Genomic DNA, 26,533 nt, shown 5'->3' with positions numbered 1-26,533 from the left:
CTATTGAGGAGTTACATACTAAGACGAAATGGCAGTCCAGTACTTCTAGGCTTTCAATGGCAGTCTAGCTTAAATCGACTCATGAATTCATGCAAATATATTTCAACATAACCGGTCTGAATTTTTTCTCATCGCCATAAATAGTCCCATAGAAAAGTCATTATCGTTTACAAAATCGACATTAATCAATTCATTGATAATTCAATCAAATAAATTTATGAAGCAACAATGTAGGGACATCATGCATGAAAATTGTTTTTCTTTTTCCTAATTTTTACCATTCCAATCTCATCGATTCACCCGTTATTCAATGAATCACTAATAAAGTGATATGAGTTTACTCTGAAAAAAAGTAAACAGTGACAAAAATTCATTGATTTGTTTGTTTGTTTTTTTCTGAATAATCTATGTAGAATAAAGTAAGCATTTGACACATTGGCTAATATCACTGTTCCATTAATTTTGAATTTTGCGCACAAACTCGTATGTGTTTCTTTGAATTCTGATTGGCTAGACGTAACATTCTAGATTAACCATTGGACTCATGTAATTTAATCTGCAATTTCCTGTATGATTCCTATCGCAATTCATTGTTGTATTTATTTCTCTAAATTGTCTTGTATGGCCAATGTCTCATTTTTCTCTTAAAAAAATATATATAAAGCAAAAATTAAGAGTTTTTTTTTGAAAAATTGAACGTTGGTTTGGTTCAGATAAATTTTAAGCCATTCAAACGTATACTACTAATATAACTGAGCAGATTTTGTGTGATAATGGAAAATACATTTCAGTCGTTAATATACAAATCAACATCAAATAGAATTTTAGACCTTTCTCCTAGAACCTTACTTCTCATTTAGTCAAAGAATAAGTGAAAAACAACATCTGACCCATGACTGTAAAGAATGTATATCTTTTAGAGGAAAAGGGCACTCTTTTATATACAGGTTTTCAGCCTAGTGATTATTATATGGATTAAAATATTTAAAGTTTAAAAAAAAGCACGTCATAGTGAACGAACATACCACAGACTGTCAGAATGAAATTGAGTGTTATACTGACTTTTTATTGTTCTGTATTAATCTTTAATCTCAATTTTGTTTGCTTCTTATCAACACCTTCTCTATTCGAAAATATTGTAAGATTTCTTCTTTTAGTCTATATGACACACATCTATTTGATATTCCTGGAAAATTTTGTTTCACTTGATATGTCTCCTCAGTTCTTAGCCTTTTTTCTTGTATTAGAACTATAAAGAAGAATTTCTACCATCAATTTCCTTTTAGTGTTGTGTGTAAAATCAATTACTTACTGGTACTTGCGGAATCATGGGTGCGTACTACTGAGGATTTCCATACTAGGACGAAACGTCCATCCAGTTCATTCAGACTTTTAATGATGGTCTAGCTTAAAAATAACTAATGAATTCAACTATTGAATTACTACAATCTCCACAAACCCCCATTCCTAGAATTTTATTGTTTGACAATAATTTCCATTTAAAATTACCATCAACTGGAAAAATTTGAAAACTAATGAGAAATGGATTTGTGCTTTGTTTTAATTTAACCTTTCGTAATGGTACACACTTGCCAAAAGTTTGTACACAGAATCGAACAAAGAATTATTAGGCTTAATAAGGAAAATGATCCTGTATGGCGATTGAGACTTAAAACTCACTAGCTCTTGGTTTCAAATTCTCTGAATTTTAATATGCTAGCAGTTTGTTAATTTTTCACATGAATTATAGTAAACTAGAGATAAATTAGATTGAAAGCTATTATTAATCCAATCGATAGAAATAGTTGGAGAGATTTTATCAGTTCAGTGTAAATCTAGTTGAAATAACAAACTTATACATACTTCATCTACAGATTTACTCTAAATACACTTTCAGCTATTTGATTGAATTCTCCATGATAGTGGAATGCATCGATAACATTTTTCTACCGTAACTTTGAGAATTTATCTAGAAGCTCGTTAGTACCTATGACTTATTTACTAAAATGTTTTATGCAATTATTTACAACAAAGTCTTAGACAATGTTTAACAGATGTTCATTTGTCTAACGGTTTACAATGGTTTAATATTACTTACTTACTTACTTACGCCTCGTGGAGGATAATAGAATGTCCACCAGCACTCTCCATTGAACACTGTCCTGTGCAATCCCTTCCAGTTTCTATTCATTCTTTCTATATCTGCTTCCGATTCCCGAGACAGTGTGTTCTTTGACCTTTCTCTTTTCCGTTTTCCTTCAGGTTTCCAATTTAGCGCTTGCCTCGTGATACAGTTTGGTGATTTTTGTAATATATGTCTTATCCACTTCTAACGTACTTTCCATTTAAGCTGGAAGATGATTTGTCCTCTCCCACAGCAGGCTGTTGCTGATGGTATCCGGCCAACGGATATTGAGTATCTTTAGTAGACAACTGTTTATAAATACTTGTGCCTTTGTAATGACGGTTATAGAGTGGTTTACCATACCCGTCATGAAAACAAAATTTGTGAACTCCACATACCTATAGATCGTTGCTATTGTTATTATTAGTATTGTAATGAACGAGAACACAGGTGGAGATAATCAGTGTTTCTTAATAAAAAGTTACAGAGTGTTGTTAAAATACAAGAACCATATATTGAATACTTCATTTGCAAATTTCCATTTTTCCTTCACATCCTGTATACTTCTTCCCATTCCCAATTACTTTCTGTTTCCCTTTCTATTCTATTTAACTTGATCTTATTAGCCTTCTGCTGCCAGGGTTTTCACTTCTGATCAGTTTCACATACTACTTATATCTATCAACATAAGTAGCATACATCGCATTATTATTATTATGGATTTGTGAAATTTTCGTAGATTACATCACTCATTGATATTTAACAATCATTGGAGTATCACCATAGCATTGTGAAGATTGTTCAATTCTTCATCAAGATCATGAAGCGATCGATGTTATGCCATCATTGGAAACTTGGAAGGATTTGGCCGGTGCTTCTAAATTTTCATGATCTTAATAAATGTTATTGATTTCTGAAGTGATTCTTTTCAAAAAAGATTGAAATTTCACCAAAATAATCCCAAAGATTAGCATGTATGATATTTTCAACGGGATACAAAATGAATTCAACTTAGTCATCCTATAAAAAATATTGCTCTTCATCATAAATCATTAACACACGCGCACTGGTGTTCACTCATAAACATACACACACACACACACACAAATAGATGGACACATCCACATATAGGCATACTAGTTTCAATCCGTTCAATTTTTCAATGTTTAATTAATGTTTTTAATGTTTATGTTAATCTGTACCTCTTTTATTTGACTACTTGAAATGAGACAAACATGGGTACATTTTAATCGCTAACCTTCATCAATGTTACAATGTAAATATTGAAAAAACAAACTAATATTTAGGAAAAAATAATTATCCTGAAAAAGGAATTAATTTTATTAATCATTAAAAATGAAGGTTAACACTTATTGATTGAAATCATGAACCGATTGATGTTAGACCACCGTCGTCCAGTGCTTCCAGGTTTCCAACGGTGGTCTAACATCAATCGATTGATTATCTCAATCCAAAACTTAATACTCTCCACAATCCTTATACTGGTAATTTAACACTTATGTTTAACTGGTTTCACAAACTATGCTAATCATTTTATAGTCGCTAGTTTTTTTTCAACAAAAAAATTCAGTTCTGATATGTAATACACTTTACGAATCAATGTGTGGTGTATGCTACTCATTATGTTGATAGATATAAGTAGTATGTAACATCGATCAGAAGTGGAATGTCTGTCGGAGGAAGGTTGAAAAGATTGAACTGAAGAAAGCAGATAAGAATTAAGAATTGGAAGAATCATGAAGGATGAAAGATTTGCAAATGAAGTATTTAATGTATGGTTTTTCACATTTTATAAAAGAACTCTGTAATTTTGAATTATATTAGTCTTCTCCGGCTGAGTGTTTGTTCACTACAAAATTGAGTAAAGTTGAGATGAAAATTCACTTGTGAGAGAAGTAGATCAAAGGACATTGTGTGTTTTGATTACGCTTTGATTGTTTGTGTCTAACACTGATTTTCCCTCTTTTTCATGTGTAATTTTATTCTATAAATCTAGTATGCAGATTCACACATAAGTATGGACATACACACACACACACACATGCACTAAACACATTCGTACCATCATTCACGGTTGTTTATTTGCGGTACATTTGATGATTAGTTAAACTTTTGAATTAAAATGTACAATTTTCATTTCCAATAAAACAAAAAAAATTTTTTAAGTTGGGTTTCACTTGGTGAGATAATGATTGGAGACGAAAAAACGAAAAATTTTGATCATTATAGAAAAAATATCCCTTCAACTGTTTATTCCTTGTTAATAAAACGTACAATTTATAGTTGCATCAACATTATCTCATTAAATTAGTTAATGAAACTTTACTTTCTTAAGTAGAGCACAATTATGTGCTCATCAGAAACTGGATGTTATTAGGATTTTCTATCATTTTCTAATGAGAGCTTCTTACATATGAAATGAAACATGTCAAGTGCGAGAATGTTCACGCAATCGGTAATCCTCATTGAACAAGAATCTTAATGATATTGAGAAATGATTGTAGTTGGCTCTAGGAACAACTTAAGTTATTTGAGCTTTTTGTTGATGTAAATAAACGGTAGTTTTAACGTGTCAAGTTATCTGAGGTAACTTTCTTCCGATTTGTATTCTTCCAAATGACTTTTGTTACTAAGTGATTAGTTGTTCTCACGCTCAGTTTGATTTTTTTGCTGTCTCTTAAGATTACAATTGTTGCTATGTAAACAACATTGCTCTATTATAATCCTGTTTTGTGTAGTGAAATTAAAAGTCTTCTCGAAAGTCCTATCTTCTTTCGCTTCTTTACATGTGGATTATTAACGTCGAATTGTTATCGTATATTAGTCATCCTATTTGTCTAGTCCGCTTAGATCCAAAATAATTCCCATTGGTTCGTAATTCGGAATCACTGCACGCTATCACAAACCATAGTGAAAGAACTTTTGGATTTCATCTCAATGACTGAATGATATCATCTCCCAATAGATTTTGAGGTCCTGAGTTAAACTAATGTGTGTGGTGTTGTTAGTAAGCATTTCTGGTAAGCTTCAAACAGGGATAAGTCATTTGTTTGATGTTTTCTTATTCTTACCGGACCACTAGACAATACCAATTCAAATGTCTACACACCACCTAACTAAATAAAAACCTGGTGAATTAGCATCAATCTCATTTAACTAATTCGACAAAGACTATAGAGAACTGACAATATATATGACAATGTCCAGGATTTAATGTATGACATAATAGTGTAAAGGGACCATATTTTCAACTTCTTTTAAATATCTTTATCCTTCTTTTCCAACACCAAATAATGGTTAAATTACCAAACATGACGTCATTGGATAATAGACAAGAACATCAATTATTCAGTTTCATTGACACTTCCTGTGTCAGATGTGAAGCAGTCATCCCCCAAAGACAATGGAATATGATAACTCAATGTTGTGGATTGATTGAGGTTAGTGGTTAACACAGTTGGATATCGGCTCAGTTGCCTAGAGGTCAAACATTCACGAGTGAGATTGGGTGTGTCAGGTTCGATCCCCGTTTGCGGGGTCGTGAATACACACTCTGAAGATCCCCATACTAGGTTGAAACGGTAATCCATTCATCTTTAGTTTTCAATTGTGGTCTAACTAAGATCGGTTTTTGATTTTAATGGAATTCAACAATCTTCACAATCTCATACGGACACTTTTTTATAAACATAAACTACACTATTGAACAGATACTAAAGAAAATTTCCAACTCTTATGAATTCTCTTGTTCGAATCAAAATATAACTTAATGCTCTAGTCCATCTCATTGTTACTTAAACTTTAAATATGCATACAAACATATATATATATATTGAGTGTTGAAATAATTTTCTCATTAGAACATTACAATTTATGTACATCGTATGCATAAAAAATCTTCCACTTCCTGTACAACTAAGTCGGTTGCTGAAGCAGAAGAGAATAGAAATCATAAACAAGAGTATGGCGGGACACTGTGTTAATTCTTTTACGTTTACTTTCCCTCCCTTTCTCTCTTTTATCTTTTCTTCACTGTTGCTATTGTTATATGTGCTTTACTTAACTCTATACGACACATTTGTTTTAAAATAAGACGTAAAAGTCTTAAGGGAATATAATAATAATAATAATAATAATAATAATTTATCTACCGATTTCAGTAATGATAAATCCTACTATTTTTGGATGTATTTTTGAACTATCTGTTATTTTTGTAGTCTTCATCTTTGATTAACCAAATGTTAGCATCATTTGGAAAGGTATGGTGTATAGAGGCGAACCAATCAGAACTGACAGTGGGAATTTTAGGCTTTCCCGTGAAGTTCAAACATTAGGTTAACGGATAGTAAGAATCCTTTGTACTCAGCTCAACAAGTTTAAAACGATTGCGGAAAATTACCTTTTACTACTTCAGAGTAACAATGATAATAGTGAATGTATCAGTTTCTCACTTCTGTCTCTGAATTTTGTATATTAACCGATAGATCGAGATTATCCCTAAATCCTACCCGTAAACCCTTAATCCTGAAACAAACTTTGATATTTTATGGACGAACTAATCAGAAACCACAACTTATGACGAAAACCCAACTCATAAACCCTTAATCCATATCTTTAATACCTTACCCGAACTAAGAACGATGATGGGGATAATTTATATTCATTAGAACGAGTTTTTATCCAGTTGTTTTTTCAATATGCTAACAGATTAATCTGTAAAAAAGAACTTTATTACATTCATTAAATATGTAAAAATTTGTCTACGCTTTGTAATATTGTTTTCTTTACATAAGCTGTTATCTGACTGGTTAAGAACTGGTTGAAAATTAGCCTCTATTAGCTTAAACTAGTCCCTATACTATACTCTCATCCATTATTTTTAAATACAAACATGTTTTATTGATTCTGTTTTGTCAGTCGTTTCTAACACAATAATAAAATGTATTCTAAGGATAGGAAGTTTCAAATACTTAATAAATTGGAAGGTAAGTGAACGTGATTAGTTATCTATTGAATGCCAGAAAGCACAGGACAATTGTTCTGTTCTAATTTGAAACTTGTTAGAAATGTATACAACCATCAGGGATTGAACACGACACCCTTATCAAATCTTATGTCAAGCGTGATGCTTTTCGACAACCTGAATTAAAGAGAAATTGTGGATAGATGAGATGGAGAGAGTGTGAAATAAAGACAGAAAACACACACAGAGAGAGAGAAAGAGCCAAAGGAAAGTACAACCCATGAGTTAACTCATTCTAAAAAGTAACACACGTGACCGGCAATAAAAATTTCTCAACCAAAAAAATGTTTGTCCCTCTTTGCCTCTCGGGAAAATAAAGACAGAACGAGAGAAATAGTTACAGTTTCTAGTTCAGTTATATAAAATTATAATTTAATTCGTAATGTTTATACTTTTTTTCTATGGTAAAAGTGTTATCATTATTATTGAAATGTTAAACAGAGAAAAACATACCACTTGACTAGTTTAGTCTGTTTTATTTCACGTGTCTATCGAGAGAGAAAAAAACCCAATAATGTTACATTGAATAAAGTTGTATTTCATAGATGAATGATTTGACACACATTTTGTGGACATTTAGTTTTGTATTCAATGTTTCTATGTTGTCAATTATAAAATAAAAGGAAATTTCAATTCAATTCAATTCAATGTTCACTTATTCGACAACAATACTATTTTCACTTAGAGACTGTAATTGATAACTGCATAGAAACTAATTTTGAAGTATTATAAATTTATCAGAATGGGTTTTGTGGGGATTTTTAGAAATTTCACTGGTTGAAATCATGAATCAATTGAAGCTAGACCACCATGGTGTACGATGGCGTGACTTCGTGGATTGGTTGAAGTTAGACATTAATACCGTTGGATGCTGACTAGCTCAGTGTTCTAGTTGGTTAAGCGTCTGGCGTGAGACTGATAGGTCCTGAGTTTGAATCTCGCGGGGGGGCGGGATCGTGGATGCGCACTGTTGAGGAGTCCCATACTAGGGCGAAACGGCCGTCCAGTGCTTCCAGATTTTCCATGGTGGTCTAGCTTCAATTGACTCATGATTTCAACCAGTGATATTATGAATTTATTCATTGAGATTAATCATTCATAATAGATTTCATGTGGAATTCATGCAAAATGTTAAGTATTCTGATCCATTCTTAAATAAAATCAACTATCTAGTTCGAATCTTTGATACAATCATAATGTGTAATTAAAGATCATAAGTGAAATGTTTTAAAATTGGTCTTACATTGATCCTACATCATTTGAATGATGAGTTTTTATCTCATATTGGATACTTTACATCTTCAAATCTGGTTCATTTGTATGTTTGTTTATTTTTTGTTACAATCGATATTATTATTCCCATTGTGTTGTTTCTTATCTGGGTAATTACATTATAGGAAATATGTTAGCTAGAACCGGATACATTTTTGATTGCCAATGAACTAAACTATTAATTACCTACCTAAGTAACTAACTGACAAACAACTAGTCAGTGATTAAAACAATTAATCACCTATAATCAACGTAGAGCGTTGTAAAAATATTCGTTAACCTAGATTTCTGTTACTATATCAGCATGAAGAGATAAGACTAGTAAGTGTATCAAAATGATGATAGTGAGAATGACTAGACATTGAGATGGTTCAGCGAGAGGGAATGAATATGCATATACGAAGAACTACTGGATCTCGATTTCTAGATGAAGATAAAGAGTGAGTGTATGTGTACCACTGTGAGAGATTTTGAGTCATGTCATGAATTGGTGTCACATTTTGGTTTGTCTAGTTCTAACTTACTATCAGTCAAATCCTACTCCCGTCAATATTATAACTCCAAATAGGAAGTGATTGATAATGCATAACACATTTTGCAACCACTTCATTTAATGAAGATTCACAGAATAGGGAAATTTTTCAGAACCTATGGAAAAACTCAAATTTAGAAAACAATTCATAATACATTATCTTAATCTCTGTTTCACCAAGTTCTGAACTGATTACAAATTTTCTTAGTTTTTCTCAAAAGGATTCTAAAATCCATAAGTCAATTTTAATCATATGAGATAACTACTCTTCTTTTTTGTACATGAACAAATCTTGAGAGTTAAACTTCCTTCGTATCTACACCTTCTGTTTTACCCAAAAAAAATCCAAAGTGGAAGTCAAATAATCGTCTAAGAAGTCGACATGAGTTCAGTATGTTATACTTCATATGAATATAGGCCAATTTATGTATTCACATATCAAAATGGGGTTTGTGGAGATTGTAGTAATTTAATGGTTCAGTTCGTGAGCCAATTAAAGTTAGACTACCATTGAAAACCTGGAGGTGTTGGGCGATCGTTTCGTCCTAGTATGTGATGCCTCAGCAGTGCGCATCCATGATCTACAACCTCCACAAAAACCCCAATCTGTTAATAATAATAATCGTATGCTTACTAGTGATTGGCTTCAAGAGATATTTCCTGAAGTTCTAGTGAGAAGCCGTGACCAATGGAGTTTAACCGTGTATGTTGTGAGGCAGTGTTTTACTAAAGACAGTAGTGGACAGTGACGCAATATCGCGGATTGGTTGAACTTAAACATTAACATCTTTCGATGCCAACCCAGTGCTCTACAGGTTAAGCGTTCACGCGCAAGACTGAAAGTTCTAGGTTCGAGTTGTTTTTGGTGTGTAATCGTAGATACGCACTGGTGAGGAATCCTATCCAATGCATCTTGGTTTCCCATGATGGTCTAGCTTTAATCAGCTCATACATCGTTTTATTGCTTTGCAAATAAATATTCATCATTGTATACATACAAAAACATTTTATCGAATCAATAATAACGAGTGAAATAGAAGTAAATATACAAAACACTACAGTTATGATTGACCTTTGATTTTCCATTCCCGGAAAAATCAGATTAAACGCGATAGTAAGAAATGTATTTATTTACAGAGCTATGAGATACATTAACGGATTAGAAACAAAATAAACATTAAAAGAACGAATAGAACAAACGACTAAAGATAATCATGGTCTTGTTAAAAAAAAACAGATACCCGAATTAACATATTCAATAATGAATGAGTCATACATACATGTGTGTGTGTGTGATTGCGTGTATACAAGTATGTGCATACGTATCCAATTAATCGATCGGTCATTTGATTTCATTTGGTGATACAACACACACATGTGTGTATGTGTGTCTTGTAAAGACTGAGGAAGAATTAACGTGGGAACTATATTAATTAGCTGAAACGATAAATACTTTGAATAATAATAATAATAAATAAAATGTGTGGTGTTATTTTCGTTCTTTTTCGTTTGTATGTAAATAATAGATGTGTGTGTGTGTATGTGTGTGTTACGAAGACTATTTCACAAGTATTATTGAATAATCCATATAAGAGCATTGAATTATATGTCATCATATTTACTATCAACCTTGTTATTCAGTGAAATGAACACTTTTAAGGATTACTATCTAATGGGGATATTGTGAGGATGGTTGGTTTTTGATAGCTAACATAGCGGACTGAACGTTGAAAACAAGGACACATTAGACATTTGATTTACGACTCAGAACTGTGGACCGATTGATATACTTCTGGGTTTTCATCAACTCAACGATTGAATTACTACAATCTTCACAAAAAAACCCAGTCTGAAAATAATCTATATTATCATTGTGATTAGTTACTATGACAATGTTATTCTTGATGACAGTGATAACTGCCAGAAAGAGAAAAATACTTGAATCTAATATGATTTAAGTTGTTATTTTTTGGTGTTGAGTAGAAGAGAAACAAACAACATTTGTTTCATTTCATAGAATACATCATTGACTGATCATAATTAGACAATCGTAGAAAAACAGCCAGTTCTGCTCATGTCTTTTTGTCCTAGTAAAGGTCTCATCAACAAGGTGCATACATCATTTCATCAGAGACTTATTGACTGACTAAACAGTTTACCAATAATTAATGATTTTACCGTTACGTCATTGATCTGTCTACCCGATGATATACAGAAGAGAACTTGTCTCGATATAGGTTAGGGCTTTGACATGACAGGCTAACTAGTTTAACCTTGAAGCTAGAAAAATGCGCCAGTCTGAATTGCGACTGACAGCCTTGGGTAGAAAAATGAGAGCTATTCTATAACCTGATTGGTTGACAAGCGAGAGAGAGAAGACAAGTCAGTTGGAACACTACTCGATGTATTTCCGGTTACCGATTCCGACTCCCAATTCAGATTAATGTAAAAAATATATGAATAGATAAATAACTAACATGACCACAACGTACAAACATTTAGAAAAATACAATTATGTTCAAACTGAGCATTGGAACAGAAAGGGCTATGGCAATAAATCCTACATCAAACCAAAGCTTATGGTTTGTAGAATAAACCAGGGACAAAGCTAAATTTTAGTGTTTTAGAAGCTTTGAATTAAGTAAAATAACGTCCCCAAAAATGGCCTCCGTTGTTTGTCATGGCTTCTTTGTTTCTCTGATTACATCACAATAGATGGGATTTATTATTTATAGTCGACTAATAATATATTACAGACTATAATTACTAAACGGAATAAGCGTGGGAAAAGATCGAAATTATCAGCAGTATGTTGTTTTAAATGGTGATTAGAGATAATTAGTAGGAAACTCCGATCCTAGTTTTTGTGCTAATTAGGAAGACATAATCTACAGTCATGAAGTAATACATTTTCTGTTTTCCAACCCCTCTTATCAGCCAATGTCAAGGTCAGGAGTAGTTGACTGGCCGTACTGGAGATGGTTAAACAGCTTTACTGTTGGTTAGTTCTCAATAATTCAATTAATTCCATATTTCATAATTTACGTTACGGATTGATATTAGTCTTTTTGGAAAATAACCGAACACTAAAAGCTAACCGCGAGACCTTAAGATCTCAAGTCCATTAACCATTTCTAAAGACTATCATACTGAATAGAAGGAGCTGTGAATTGCTTCCTGATTCTCAATGGTTATCTCACTAAGATCAGTCAATAATTTTAACCATGAAATTCAAGTCTCTACATAGCTCACATTGTAGTATGCTTATTGCTTTACATTACACAATGGAAATAATTGCAATCCAAGAAAAAAGGATCCAGTAAATAAGTTGATAGACAACATCCATTCACATTTCCAATAATAATAATAATAATGAACAGTAAATACTATACTCACTCTAGAACACCAATAAGAAAATACTCTTCAGGAAAATGGAATCAATCATTCTACTTCATGGAATCGATCGTTTTCTCTCTTAAAATATTATACAAGGAGAAAATTTTATATCAATTAAATATTAACTGATTTGTTTTTTTCCATTAAAATACATTTAATCAGTTTGCTAATTTTAAATAGTATCGTTGATCTCATTCATCATGTTCACCAAAGAATTAATCCCTGATTTCGTGCTGTTCTTTTTCGATTCTCGAATCTAACTGTAAACTTTACAGATTGAAATCATGAGTCAATTAAAGCTAGACCACAATGGATAACCTGGAAGCACTGGGACTCCTCAGCAGTGCGCATCCACGATCCCGCACCCCGCGAGATTCGAACCCGGGACCTATCAGTCTCGCGCCAGGCGCTTAACCAACTAGACCACTGTCAATCAAATAAGAAGTTAATTTATAGTAGTTTAGATTATCCTAACAGGTACACCAACTAAGATTAACTGAGGAGATAATCTAAATTATTACAAATAAAATTAAAATTCATATCCATTACTCAACTAAGTAACTATCTAGTCTCAATGAGTAAATGGATAATGCATTAGGTGTTTGAAACAAAAGATACTTGGTACAAATCTTCCTGATATGAACATCAATCCTAAGATGTAGTAGACATACCAATTCCAAATAGAATGAAACATTCATCCTGAATTTCTATACTAGTCACTTTCTATCTATTTGATATAAACAAATGAAACAAATTATGATTAACACCAACCATTTTAATCATACAACTAATCTTCAAAATCCAAAAAGAGACAAAATTCCCTTCAATGGTTGTATTCTTTCAAAAAAAATATCCATTAAATCAATTTATGCTTCTTTCTCTTTCGTTCTATTTTGTTTGTCCATTGATTTAATGAAATAATTAGATTTTCATCTGTCCATCATTTTCTTCGTAGCCATTTTTTTCCCTTGAATAAAAAAACGAATCGATTTGTAAATTACAAAAGTCCATTTGAATTGAAAAAAATTTTTTTAATATAAATATTTTTCGATAAAATAATATTTTATTTGGGTAAACATTTCAAACCAACCCCCTCCAAAAAAATCATAATCTCCATGCTTTATATTGAATGAGATGGAAATTTTAAATTAGTGCTAACGGGCCGGTGGTCTAACGGTTAAGCACTCGTGCGCGAGACTGATGGGTCCTGTGTTCGAACCTCCCGGCGGGTGGGATCGTGGATGCGCACTGGTGAGGAGTCTCATACTAGGACGAAACGGCTATCCAGTGATTCCAGGTTTTCCATGGTGTTCTAGTCTCAATTGATTCATGATTCCAACTATTAATATTTTCTAAGCATATATATATATATAATGATCAAGTTTAAGTGAGATAAAGTGTTGTGAACATTAGGCACAGATACTGTAATAAACAAAAACATAGGTGAGGATAACCGAATGTATATGAATACAATATCACAGAATATTTTGGTAAAATTTGAGAACCATAAAGTAAATACTTTATTTACAAAATATTCAACAGTTATCTCAGATTTTGTTGTTCCTTCATTTCTATATCAATCATATTATGTTCTCATTCTGAGATGGGGGAGAAGATTTGTAGCTCAGGTAGATGATTTTGATGGAGTTTTGTTCTCATTCTCTTATTTGTTCAATGTTCTCAACTTTCTGCCTCTAGGCATTCCACATTCGACTGGTAATACATACTATTGATATCTGTCGATATCAGTAACACACACCACAATATTACTAAAGTGGTTATTATTATTAATATTATTAATAGCTTTATTCAATATTATATTTTTGGTACAATATAGAATTCTCAGAACAAAGTATTTCGACAAGTTTCCTTTTCTTATTTCTTGATTGATCCTGGCGATAAATATTGAGTGATCATCGATTAGATTTTAGCAATTCACGAATCGATATCTGAATAATGTTGATTCTTTTCAATACCCATTGCGACCACGATGTCTCTGATGACTGTACTTGTACAACGAAGGGTTGTAGACGTTACATAAACTCCCCTGAATAAGTTATGCAATTAATAGATATAATGATATGTTAAAACAAACAAGAAATAGATAACTTGTTGAAATATCTGGATGACAGAAACAGGTAGCCGAGGTATTCAGGCAGGTCGCCGTCTTAACTATTATTATATTAACACCAGTTTAAATGTATCTGAAGTTAATCGAAATGTTTTGATTATTCAGTAATTACATTTTATCTGACAGTTTCTAGTCATTAAGTTAGTTAATTTAATAATTGCATTCTGTATATTAGAGCGTAATTTATAGAACGAAATATGTTTCCCTTCTTGAATTGATATAATTTCAAATTTGTTGGTGGACTGTAGACAGCCTACATGGAACTCCTATTATATTGAAGTTTAATATTATTATTTATGCTGTCAACTTCTCAGTCACATATATTATTTAACCTTAAATTATCTCATAATTTCTAACGATGTTACTTAGTATGAACCTGTTTAAGCTATACTTTTATTATTCCACAGAGCGAAAATGATTACACTGTCAATTTTTTTCATAAAACCGAGAGTAGAAAGATAAGTACTTTACCAATTATAACATTTTCCAGGATCTTCTGTATCCATCAATATTGGGTTGTGGGTATTATTAAGTTTTTGATTGATATCATGAACCGATTGACGTTAGACCACCACTGAAAACCTGGAGGCATTGGACGGCGATTTGGTCACAGTGTGAGACGCACCCACAGTACCACTCGTGGGGTTCGAACCCAGGGCCTTCGGTCTCGAGCGCGAACGCTTAATCTCTAGACCAGTGAGCCGGTATCCAGCGGTATCAATGTCTAACCCCAACCAGTCCACGAAATCGTGCAACCATCTTCCATTGTACTGAGGTAGATACCTATCTCTACCTGAAAATGGGATTTTAAAGTTTTCGTTTTGGAATAGAAAAGAATACGACAGTGATTTATGTATTAAACGAATGCTTATGATCCACGACATCAGCTACTACTTAATGAACAATCAATGGAAATATGAATCAACTTATTGTTTTTCTTGTTTTAATAAAATGAAAACTGTGTCATGAAATCCATTACGAAACTCAATAATATTAAGAAATGATCAAATTGATAATCTATTAAACGTTACAACAAAACGAAGATCAATTAAATCCGCACACACACATTCATACATTAAACGACCAATTAATTCACATAAAGTCTTGCCTTTTCAGTGAACTGTTTATTGAAATTCATGGCATAGAGGTGATTTAAGAAGAAAAATACTGAAATGAATGCATCTTTTCATAGTGTAATATGAATTAGAAATATAATTGTTACGTGAATCGTCAGTGTCATATATGTATCGTCCACTTAATTAAGAGTCACAATACATACAGGATTCAAGGAACCAGACATTGAACTCCACCTTTTATCTGATTTTGTGTGACAATCATCTAATGTATTCACTGATAACTGTTTCGTTGATGAACTGGTTGAAGTTGGGAATGTGTACCGTTAGTTTAATCGGCTAAATGCTCTCCATGTGATATGAAGGTCCTGGCCTTGAATTATCGCGAAGTCGCACTATAAAGAAAAAACGCGTTTTAGTTTTCTGATATTTCAAGTGATATATTTTTTTTCTAAAGTTAAAACCAAGATCTTAACCACTGTCCTCATAAAGACTGTTTCAAAATGTTCATAGTTAGCTGATTAGTAACTATAATCACTGGTCATCTTTTTAAGCGGTTATCAATGTAAAATTAATATCACTTAGTTTAATAGACGAACTGTCAAAGATTATATTCAACTTGTTATGAAAAATACTTATTACATTAACTTAAAAATTATTCAGTCAACAAATACCCATAATTCCCATGGATTATTGAATCAATGACTTTGAATAATGTTCTTGTTGGATGCCCTCAATAATTTTCCGAAAAACCCTTCAGAAGTTAGGAAAATGTTGACAACACTCCAACCAAAACAGTTTTCTTTAGAATACAAAAAAAAGAAACAGATTATAAGCTGAGATGATAGTGGCTAGCAGCGGAATCCAGGATTCGTGTTTCCTTCTATTCGGGACTCGTCAGCTGAATGAACCATCATCTCAGCTTACAATATTGAGACAATCCGCAAAAAATCCACATATAACAATAAGAGACTGATCAATTGTATTCCTAATCATCAAAGGGGAGATTCAAGCAATCAGTACAAAAGTCGAAAAACAGATTATTTTTTCATTATCCAGACTGAATAATTATTGATGATTTTTAACTAATATTAGCCCATTTTCGAGACGCATCAACAATTTAAAAGTCATGTATAATTGTATAAACACCCTTGTTTTATATGCTTGAACTGACCTTGAAAGTAAAGACTTCTCCATAGTTCCTGTCTTTTGTTTCTCTGTTCATGACTCAAAGTGGTAGATCATTGAAGACTACGAAACGGTTAGTTGGTCGTTATCTGCGTCTAGACGTATCAGTTCCAATTTAACGCATACAGTGGTGAACTGATACTATAAGCGACCTAGTAGCCCTTTTTTCAGAAATGAGTAGAATAAAATCAACATGAGATAAAATTCAATCAGATCATCTTGAAATATTTTATTATATTCAAAACATAAAAAAATGATTCCATTTAATCCCTCAATACCAATCGTATTGGTATGGTGAGATGCAACAGTTGAATTTACTCTTATTGATTTTCTATTTATTTAGATTCCCAACAACAATAACAACAACAAACCCCTATTTTTCACTATAGATTACTTGAAAAACGAACTGCTACTTCTTATAATTTTTAAAAAACACGCTACAATTGTTTTATATAGTCCAAGTATGAAAGCTGTTGAATTTATCTCCCCTTATACCACCCAACCTATTTATCCTCTTTTAAATCCATATCATTCAATGGAAGAAAGAAGAAGATAAACAAAATTTTCTTAATTCTCGTCAATATTCGAATTAAAAATGATCCAGGAGATTCTGCAATTTGAAATTTATAATTTATATCGTTTTTTTTCTTAATTCGAAACTAAAGTTATTTTCTGATTTGACTGATATATGTGATTAGTGTATATATACATATATGTTTGTGTATGTATTTATTGACACTACTTATATCGATACTACGATGATTATTACTATAATACCACTAGTGTTGATATATGGAACAGATGTTGTATGCCAAAATTTCTTTTTCCTTATCATAGAAACATTGTTTACCTAAAAAAATATTGGCATATGATATTGGATAATTGTATTGTTCGATTATTATTATGATTATTTTGTCAAAAGAGTTTTTTTATGTATATGACAATATTACAGTTGATATACATTTACAATATTTATCAAGACTCAGTAGTTCAGGGAATAATGAGTTAGTAGGTTTGAAGCGAAAGATATCCGGCTAAAGTCCCAGTGTGAACAATAAGATTGATAATGAGTTTCAAATAAGATCAAATGTGTATCCTGAATAAAAAAATATTAGCCACTACCCAGTATTACTAAACTTGTATTAAAAGACAATACTGAAGCAATCTGTTCAGAATACACATACACCAACAGAGATTGATCAATTATAGTCCCTAACATCGATTACGGGACAACTTAGACGTTCACATATATATTATATCATATTTTTAATAAAAGCTTAAATGAAAAGTGAATTACATACAAACTCTCCTGAAGTTGTCTTCTTCATTACTGTCTTCCCCCCTACTTCAAGTTTCGTAACGTAGGCAGCCTGAATTTGGATCCTTTGGTGCACATCAGTTTCAAAAAGATGACAATTTAGCTGTGTTGTTTAACAAGTACCAACTAATACAAAACTTAGAATTAGATTAGCGTTAGACCTTTAGAAAAACATAATTATTGTTACTTAACGATCAATCAGTATACTGTTTCTCTCTCTTACTCTAATTTCAATGAATATTGATCTTTGTTATAATAAGAATTTTGTAGAGACTGTTAAATATTTTAGTTTCATATCATAGACTAACAAACACTGGATGGTTATTTCGTCCCAATGTCTGACTCTTCAACAGTATATATTCAGGACTAGACTAGAAATAGAACTCAGTAATTTCTGGTCTCTCATAGAGCGTTTAACATTCAGATTATTGGAATTGATGTTGTTATCGATAATTAAGCATGAGATATAATGTATATCATGATAATATCACACTTCATATATTATAGTGCATTGAGTACAGAACCTTAGGTGATATCAATCATTCTATAACTTATCTCTCGTTTCTATATTTTAATAATATTTCCTCATGTATACAATGGAATATAAAAAGACTTTTATAAGCAATTATACTGCATTAGGATGTGTAAGTAGAAGTTTTATTAAGGCAGGTTCCCATCAATGAAAACAGAAAAACTATTGACAAATGTTTTCTTCGAGCAACTAACTTCTCTAAGATACAACTCTGTTTGGGTATCGAATTTACACAAATTAGGTCTTTGGACAAGTACATGGGTTCACTTTAAACCATTGAGCAACTACCATTTAATATTTCATTACTCAATCACGAAGTAAGACCGTCACTGGTGATCGTCATCAATGATCTCTGCCATACAGCTAAAATCACGAATGAAATCTACCTATGTGTAGTAGCTTTTCAGAAGAATTTCTAGAAGTATCCTAAATCTAACAATGAACTGAGTATATGGAACTTCAATGAGTTCCATTATCTAAGTTAATAAATATTGATTTTTAATTCACCGAACAGTCGACTGATAATCTTCATCTTATTTGCGCTTTGTTAAAACCTTTATGTATGTACGATGAGATTTAGCATAACTTTTTGTAATGATTTATATTGCCTTAAGCTGTTTAATAGTTAACTTTATCATTTCTCCCAACATTATTGTTTTTCTACAACTACCTACCTACTAGCATTGCTTTAGTTCAATATTCAACCTTTTGTTAAATGTTTTATTATATACTAGTGAGAATATTTTAATTCACTAAATAGATCAGATAAAGTGTGAGAATGGTTAAATCCTGGATTCTTATTCTTCAATAAATATTGAATCCTTTTAATAAAGTTCAATAGTAACTAATTATGGAGTACAGGACGTGTATTTTATACTTAGACTGGCCGTTTACAATCGCATGTACCTCTGCGTTGATGTTTGTATTAAAACTTGTATATAGGTACTTACAGAATCAAATCCCAACTTTTTATCCATTGAATAACTGAACCCAGATACTCATCCATTCAATAAGTATGAACTTTATTTGTAAGACCTTGTATTTTTCTATTATTTATATTAAGAACTTCAGGTACACATTCCATTGACTAGTTCATAATGAGATAATCCAAATTCACCAAAAGTATATAACTGAATGACTTGTAACAACTCACTAAAGAACCATAGATACCAATAAAAAAAGAAAGAGAGAGAAAAAAACTGATCAGCCGAAGATTTTAACATCAACAATGGGAAAATATAAAACCCTAAAAGTAATATTGATTTGCGTCTAGTCTTTTTTGTATTTAGACAAATTTCTAAAGTGAATTAATTATCTTCTTCAGTAATCACTTTTTTCCTTCACCTTTAAATCATAATTATTAAGAAAAAAAGTTGTTATGAGTATAGTGTTTGTTAGGAGGAATACTACACAAAAATTGTCCCAGTTATTGTACATTTTATTATATTTTGTGTTCAGATGACTGGAAAATATGTATAAATTTTATTCTACACTCAACAACAAGAGGAATAGTTTTTTTTAAATTTACCAATAGATAAACATAATTGACATACGTTGTTTTATTCTATGGAAAATCACGTGAAACAATGAAAAAGTAGTTACGTTTTAAATTGGGACATTTACCTCGAATAAAAAAAGAACATTGATCAAATTAATAATTAAGAAAAATATATAAAAAAAATTGTTCCCATGGTCAAGTAAGTTTCAAAAAGGACATTATATACTACTAAAATATGGTCATATGGTTAAGCCATGCTCTACTGACTACCCTTAGTCATCCTTTAAATGACCATGAAAAAATGAAGTCAATATTTGACCAATTACAATCCAGGTAATATGAATAAATACTTATTCACTTACTTACGCTTGTTACTCCTCGTGAAGGAGCATAGGCCGCTCACCAGCATTCGCTATCCAACTTTGTCCTGAGCAATCCTTTCCAGCTCCTTCCAGTTGTTATTCATCTTTTTCATATCTGCTTCTATTTCCCAACGTAATGTGTTCTTTGGCCTTCATCTTTTCTGCTTCCCTTCAGGATTCCAAGTTAGAGCTTGTCTCGTGATACAGTTTGACGATTTGCGTAATGTATGTCCTATCCATTTCCATCGTCTTCTAATTTCTTCTTCAGCTGGAAGATGGTTTTTTCTCTCCCACAAAAGGCTGTTGCTGATGGTATCCGTCCGATGGATGTTGAGTATCTTGCGTAGACAGCTATTTATAAATACTTGTACCTTCTTGATGGTGGTTGTTGTAGTTCTCCAAGTTTCAGCTCCGTAGAGTAGAACTGCCTTGACGTTGGTATTGAAGATTCTGACTTTGATATTGGTTGAAAGTTGATGAGTGAGTAACTCATGACATATATTTTTGAAAAGACAAGGGTTTCGAGTGAATAGTTGAGATCAATATTTCAAATTAGGAATTGGAGCTAATAGTTTGAATTACAATCAATCTTTTAACTTAGTGTATGGAAATCATTGGGTTGGAATTGAGAAATAATAGTTTGTACTAAAATGAATCACACTTTGTAAACATATGAATGAACATTGAGATGGTGGAGAAGACTTCTATCTGAAGTTTGTGCTGATGATGTCGGTCAGAAGAATGATGAAAGCTCCACGACCAAACCATCCAGCTCAGAGAACAAAACTCCACCAAAATATGAATGAACGCCTATGCAGTTATTTCATTGCCTTTAAATATCAGGAATCATTGAATTATAAATTATAGTCCTTCTGATATAATCAATTCTAAATATGATCTCAGTAACTAAGTATTGACAGGGTTTAGAAAACTCTTTATAGGGTTCAAGCTATCCATCAATGTGTTTCGAATTTCTTCAAAAATCTAAATAGTCCAACTTGAAATTTGATTAATTGGTCGATTATCTTACTAGTTTGACACTCTGAAGTTAATTAACCTTATGAATTGATTCCAATTGAAATTTCATCGAAAATGAATTTTTTCACTTTACGCTTATTTCGCCCTAATCAAGGATTCTTCAACAGTGTGTATAACGATATTGATTATCATTTAAGGTGCTGAATCTCGATGTCATACACAGTTCATATTCTAATCATTTGACCTTCATCAACCTGGCTTAATTGCATTATTCACCATCCTCGTTTTTTTTTCAAGTTTCATTAAGTCAGAAAGAAATCAAGATATTATACAGTTACAAGTTTTCCCCTCCTCCTACCTTGAAATCACTGACAAATTGATTGATTTAATGATAATAATAAATAATATACCCACTATATATATATACATCACTTGAAAGACAACAAAATTAATCGATACTGTATACACAATGTTTGTGGTAAAATAATAAAATTATTACTTTTAACTTAGGTGCACTACGGAACATTTATGCTGAAATATGCACCTTGGGAAATTTGACAGATTATTAAAAACTATGGGTTTACGTTTGTATATATATATATATATATATACAGAATTATTATGTTTTATATCTAACTTGATGTCAGTCTTCTGTCATTAGATGTCACTGGGTAAGAAGATGAATTGGATAACTGACATATACTTATTTATTATCATGAAATGGATGTTTATTCAATTCATAACCAAATATTCATCGGCTAAACAGTGAAGTTGATTGGTATATTTTTTTCAACTGAAGTGGTTATGTTTATTATGTGGCGTCAAAAATTCCATTCTAATTCTTTCATTTTGTATAATGTGTATAGGTTCTCTTTATAAGCAGAGATGGATGATAGTTAGTAGTGGAATGCAGGACACGCATTTCGTCCCATTTGGGACTTGTCAGCTGGGTGTGCCTGGATCCCAAAGTTGATGTTCACTCCATCCATCTCTGCTTATGATGCAACCCACAAAGAATGCACATATGCCAATAAGAGACGGATCAATTGCAGTTCTAAACATCAATGGGAAGATTCAAGTAACCAATACAAAAATGAATTAGAGATTTACTTTGTTTAATTCGTAAGTCGACTGATCTTGGAAATATGAATAATCGTATTTTTAGTTAAATGGATAGAAAAGTAGGCCGCTTTTCACGAGACCCATTAGGTTATTAGTTTGACTCCCTCGTATGATGGCCATATACACAGGCTCTTGTTGAGTAGTTAATTTGAAATCTTGCACGAACTAATGATCCTTTTCAGATTCAGATTCACATGGTTTGGCTTCACAGTCTATATTATTATCATTGAGCTATTCGGGCGTGTAACCAACCTCCTATAAGATTGAGGTACTCTCGTCGATTGGCTACAGATCAATGCTAACGTCATGTTTCTCTAGCATTTAGTGTTGGCCAAATTCTATCTGTCAACTCTTCAAATTTTCCTATTGATTGATTCTACCCATTTTGCATCCAGATATATCATACGCAACTTCAAATCACTTCAGATAGTGGTCATATTTCAGTTTGATGGACACACTTTAATCAATACTATTGCCCAGATAGACATGACGTTGATCACAATTCAGTAATCATTCAAAGTAAACAGTTGAGAGAAATTAATCTATAAAAAACAGAGTTCTCTACATAAATTTCATATTAGTTATGACTCGTCAGCAAGGTACTGTTGCATCCGAACGGAGAATAAATGATTGGTAACTGCTAGGAATTATTTAAGGATTATTATTACATATATTCCTATTGGATAATTATTAAGGCACTATATATATTATCATAAGCTTTCATTTGACCTATTGGGTATTGTTATACGATTTACCATTCCCAGTCTATCAGTTGCAGTCTTCTATAATCACAGCTGTTTTAGACTTGATCTTGTATAATTATTATTTTTTTCATTTTATGGTGTAATGTATATTTAATGAGAGAAATTACAAAGTATTTGCATAACGCATATAAATAGCCTTCAATCGTCTATTTGCATCTAAACAACTTTCTTGACTGACTTTCAAGCGTTGAGCCAACGCCCTGCTTCTGACACACTGAGACTATTCACTCTATCTGATAATTGTTGCAACTTCCTCACCATGTTTTGCCACACACTATTTATAAACATCCTTGTAAGTAACGTCCAACATACTATGGTGAAAATATTTCTTGTTAGTTGTTTCAACGAAAAGTGAAGTATGAGGAATACTAGATTGTAGCCTAGTAATCCAATAACTTTATTGACAATAATTATAATAACTGCAACGAAACCAATTCAGTCAACGAATTCACCACATATTCATTCATTTATGGTTTGAGGGGATACATAATTGCTATCACATTGACTGTCACACGCACACAACTCTACACATATTCATGTACATATAACTATACACTGACGTATAATTTTTCTCTGATTTTTCAATATACTGAACGATGAATAAATTGCCTGAAGGCATCTTGTATATGGTGATAAGTACATAAACTTTTATAAATTAATTCATGTGTTTGCGTGTATGTAGTATGTATATGTAAGCAAATGAATGAAAGACAACCGATTATAGATGAAAAGACTGTATTTTCTCCTCTATTTATACATTGATTATTCCATTTGTCTCTTTTCTTACCACAAATTCCATTTCTCTTTCTCTTTCTCTCTCTCTCTCTCTCATTTCTCTTTTTCTCCATCTTCAAATTGACTTCCACATGTTGGTTTCCTACTCTTTTTTTTCAATTCATTTATCCTATTTAGATTTCATTTTCAAATGTGTTTTTATTCTATTCTGTTGTTGTTGTTGTTCAGCTGTCAGAAAACTTAACATCTGTAATTACTTTCTAGTAAATTATTTTACTGTGTAGATAATACATATGTTTATTAGACTATTCCTTAATAGTAGAATACTGAATGTATATTTTCATTCTATGTAGATTTTGTTATCAGTAAATCGAATGTGAATTTATTGTTGTTATGTTCATTTGTGTTGATATGAAAATACAAATTTCAATTCAATCTATATATATATATATATATATATATATATATATATATATCTTTTAGGTGCCATTTCTTATTAACTAAGTTACATAATATTCAATCCGTTGTATAGTACAAATTTATACAGTTAACAAATCTTCACTTTGTAATCGATAAAACAACTTAGTGTGAAATCCCTAGATAATGTGAATCTTCTATTATTCTATTAATGATTGAACTAATATTCTTAAAATATGAATTTCTTGGAATCCAAACCAAAAACAAAAATTATTGAGTTTCTCTATTTGTCTATTTATTTATTCATTTATTTTAACACATAGATATTGGTACAAGGAGGCACCAAATACATATGCGCCACACAAATCTCATTCAATATGTGTGAGGGCTGTGATACTGTTCGGGTGCCCAGACCGAAGCAGGTGGTTTTCTTAGTGGGCTACACCCTGAGCCTTCGACCTGAAGGTCTGATCCACAAGACGGTGGAGCATCGTGAGGAGATGCATTCCTATGGTAGCCGGTGACCAACGATTGGTTCATACGCTATTTGTTCCTTCAGGATACTGGAGCCCATGTGCAACATTGGTTTGGGATTCGGTTGAAGCGCCGGACATTCGCTTTTCGTCCTCTCAATGTCGTAAACAACACCCCCGCCACGAGAAGATAGTGATTAGGACTTTCCTGGGAGAGGCTGTATACGCGTGGCCGTGTGAGAGCATTTCGAGACGGAGGGCGGGCCGACCCCACTCTCGGCCAAACCAGGGCATTTGGAATTAATATTCTTAAAATATGAATTTCTTGGAATCCAAACCAAAAACAGTAACTGTTGAGTTTCGCTATTAGTCTACCTAGAAACTAATATTAACAAGTTTATCAATAAGATTCATTTTTAATTGATACAGTTAGATAACATGGTTTTAGGAGCAATTTTTAGTCTCATTTAAACATCAATCACTACTGTTCTATGCTCCTTTTTGTGATACCTATTTAGCTTATTTCGAATCTTGTGTCTTTGTGAAAAAATATTTCACTGATAAACATTAACCACTAAATAACAGGTATATTAAATTCATTATCAGAATAGGGATTTGTGGAGATTGTAGTAATTTTATTAGTTGAATTCATGAGTTGATCTGGGCTAGACTACCATTGGAAACCTGGAAGCACTGGACGACCGTTTTATCCTAGTATGAGACTCCTCAGCAGTGCGCATCCACCATCTTGCATGAAAGGACTTGAACACAGGACCTGCAGCATCGCTCGCGAACGCTTAACCTGTAGACCCTTATATATTAACACCGTTGGATGCTGGCCCATTGATCTAGAGGTTGAGCGTTCTCACGAGACTCAATATCCTGGGTTCGGACCTTGCGTGTGGAGTCACGTATGTGAATTTTCAAGGATTCCCTTACAAAGAAGAAGCAGCTATCCAATGCTTTCAAGTTGTCAATGATGGTCTAATACTGATCGGTTAGTGATTTCAATCAAATGCATTTTTGTTTAAACGGTTGAGATAATTAAGCTGATCAAATTTTTGTTATGTATTCATCATGAAGTATTTTATAACATATTAATTAGGTATATTACATTGTATTCTGATATATAGTCCAAGCAAATTGATGAGAAAGCATATTTTCCAAAAAGTAATACACAAAATTTTACTCATAAAAGTCAATGGAATGTAAAATAATAACTTTTTCAATGTGTTTACTGTCGATCAGCCTACACTAGAAATACCATGTTATTTTGTATGAGTGCCTTATATATACATATTGCAATGAATACACACATCTGGTAGTTCCTAATCTATGATAGAATTATTTATGGTGATTGATATTAGACTCTTCATTTGTCAATATCCGAAAAAAAGACAGATGAGATTAGTACAGAAAGTTCTGTTGATCTGACAGGTTGACCACTGAGCTAATTTCACACAAAAATGTATTTTTCATTTATTATTAATATTCTAACATTAGCATTAATAATGGAAGTAAATCTACACCACTTATCTATCTACCTAGGTAATATAATAATAATAGTAAATGT

The 26,533-nt window shown here is 32.2% G+C and overlaps 1 protein-coding gene across 3 annotated transcripts in view; it reads left to right on the top strand.

The window, feature by feature from the left end:
* The window catches only part of MS3_00005000 (uncharacterized protein), an 88,964-nt gene that overhangs the window by 5,693 nt on the left and 56,738 nt on the right, over positions 1–26,533 (top strand). Inside the window, exons 2-3 of one of the 3 annotated variants that reach the window (XM_051213006.1) lie at positions 414–22,571; positions 24,811–26,015. The exons of the other annotated variants lie outside the window; for them this stretch is intronic. Coding sequence (XP_051068940.1) covers positions 414–418 — 5 coding nt within the window. The 3' untranslated portion in view covers positions 419–22,571; positions 24,811–26,015. Of the gene's footprint in view, positions 1–413; positions 22,572–24,810; positions 26,016–26,533 lie in introns of those variants that run through there. 3 annotated transcript variants of the gene reach the window in all.

Source organism: Schistosoma haematobium, chromosome 3, assembly GCF_000699445.3.
Source record: "Schistosoma haematobium chromosome 3, whole genome shotgun sequence".
In the NCBI taxonomy this organism is placed as follows: Eukaryota; Metazoa; Platyhelminthes; class Trematoda; order Strigeidida; family Schistosomatidae; genus Schistosoma; species Schistosoma haematobium.
Note: the sequence above shows the minus strand (reverse complement) of the source record. Positions and strands in the feature narration are given on the sequence as shown.